Source organism: Buceros rhinoceros, unplaced genomic scaffold (genome assembly GCF_000710305.1).
Source record: "Buceros rhinoceros silvestris isolate BGI_N320 unplaced genomic scaffold, ASM71030v1 scaffold42044, whole genome shotgun sequence".
Lineage (NCBI taxonomy): Eukaryota > Metazoa > Chordata > Aves > Bucerotiformes > Bucerotidae > Buceros > Buceros rhinoceros.
Window position 1 is genome coordinate 23,327 of NW_010407295.1, and position 2,331 is coordinate 25,657.

Below are 2,331 nucleotides of genomic sequence, written 5' to 3' on the forward strand. Positions count from 1 at the left end.
TCCCTAGGGGATTTATTGTTACAGATCATTTGCTAATATCTTTGTGGAATCTTTAATACGATTGGATACAACATTTTGTTAATAGCGAAGATTTCAGATGTATTCTGATATTGCTCACAGAAGGAAACTAAGGACATAGAAGGATATTGTTAAATCTTGTGAGAAGTACAATTACTACTTCAAACAAGCTGTTAAATTATTTACAATTAGCTTTAGATATATTGTGTTATTACCAAGATCAATCACACTGGGAAGGTACGCAATGTTGAACAGCAGAGCAGTTTTCAATTGGGAAAACAACTAAATCATTGTGTGCAAGTATGAAACACGATTTCATTCTAAAAGTATTTTTTAAACTGTATATTAGAAGAATAGTTATACTCTGCTAGAGCTCTACAGACAGCAGAGTGGGTCTTTTGATGGTTAGTTGAAACAAAGGATTAATTATTGCCGGACTCGATACCATGTGAACGCTGAGATACCAGCTTCTACATCTTTCTTTCAAAATGCCTTCAGAAGGGCAGGTCCTCCAAAGTGGCAGTCTGGATCTACACTTAATTCCTGCTCAGTCCGTAAATATGCTTAGAAGCCACTTTGTAACGCTTCACTTACCCATTTTATACCATTGTCTGGTACATCAGTTTGCCAGGATATTATCTCTAATCCTTCAGTGTTCCTCCAGAATGAACAAGCAGATCTCACTTCATGATTACGTATTTGGTTCGTGAAGCCACTTCAAATGTTCTCTCCTTTTGTAGCGTGAATCAAACCCATTAATCTGATGGGATCATCATGAATGGCTTCTACCTGTGCTGTGTTTTCAGCAGCCAGCTGCTCACTGTTGAGATAAATGCTAGCTTTGGAAGCCATCATGCTGGGGTTGGATGATCTTTCTTCTTCATCCTCCTCTAATGAAGGGTCTTTCTTTCTCCTAGGTTTTCTGTGTTTTCTCTTGACACTGTGATCAAGTGAGGCATAACACATCTGATTGGTGGTCTCCACCTAGAAGGAAATTCACTTTATATTTAACATTCAGTAGTTATGCTTGGTTTACAAACTATGTCTAAGACTTTGACCATTATAATGGTGGCTGAAGTTTACCTAAACTAGCTGCAAATTAACTCGGTAAAAGTACAAATGATTAAGCTGTGGCAGCACAAAAAACACCAGCATAACCTAACAGCAAATGACTCATGATCTTAGGATAGTGGCAGTAAGGAAAAATTCATCAAAGTATTATTAGAAAGATTCTCTGAGGGAGTGAGGGTAGCTTATATAATCAGTCCAAGTTCTTTGGGATGCAAGACATTATTTGATCTGGTATTATTCCCACTTTTTTTTTTCTTTATTTAGAATCCAGTTATTAGCAGCAACATTTTTTACAGGCTTTGTCTGTGCAGAAAACCAAAGATGGGTGATTCTTGTCTGTATATATGTTCTCATTTCCAGTGCAAAATGATGCTTATCTCTGTTTTTCAAGCCAAATTGTCACACACTTTTGACAATGGAATTTTCACAGTTTATACTGTTTCCATGAAGTCAACAAACAGAAATGTCTACCTAATAAAAAAAAATATTCCCCCCCACCCCCAAGAATTATCCTGAGGGAGAGCCTGGAAATCAGTGCTTATGAAATACCTGGAAATCAACTTAGGAAATTGATGCTAGAAACGCTTGAATTAGAGACATATTTCAGCTGAAGCTTGCATTCTTTTAGACATCCAAGTATCTCAACAAAACACAAATCAGTAGAAAAACTGTCGTCTTTCATTTGTTAAAGGCATATAGGTTCTGTGCTGGACAGGAGAGAGCCAGTCAAAGTCGTGATTACTGTGTGATGCAGCTTGTGTTTTCCAAAATAAATAAAATGAATTCTTAACATAAGCCATGGCAGTAGATGCAGGCTTAATTCAGCCCGATCTGCATGCCTGTGACTGAGCTTTATCACACCATATGTATGGAAATGAGCTGTCTAGAATTCTCCTGCTCCCTCATTAATGACCCAGATTGAATGAAGGGTCAAGTCCGTGCTTAAATTCCCCATTGAACTGACACACTAACACGTGGTAATTTTTATGATGAGCAGTGTGAAGGTTTTCGTTATATATTGTATGGGATAAACACAAGAACTCTCAAGATAGACCGCATACCCTAATTCAGCAATCCAGAATTAAAATTAGAGATACCTGCAGTTGGTTAACTGGCCTTTGAGGCTGGGACTTCATCTGCTCGTAACAACATTCCTCTATAATTTATCAAAGTAGAAAACTGTTTTAGTTAGACGCAATACTGAGTCTTAGAAGAGCAAAACAACAGATCCTCCCTTTTACA

General features: G+C 37.5%; 1 protein-coding gene across 1 annotated transcript; it reads right to left on the minus strand.

The window, feature by feature from the left end:
- Window positions 1-735: 735 nt before the first annotated feature.
- LOC104491922 (T-cell receptor-associated transmembrane adapter 1) lies at window positions 736-2,249 on the minus strand (the record flags this gene model as incomplete). The annotated part of the gene is made up of 2 exons (XM_010134410.1): window positions 736-1,002; window positions 2,187-2,249. Coding segments are annotated over 2 exons (330 nt in total), but the record flags the coding sequence as incomplete, so codon positions are not given.
- Window positions 2,250-2,331: the final 82 nt, after the last annotated feature.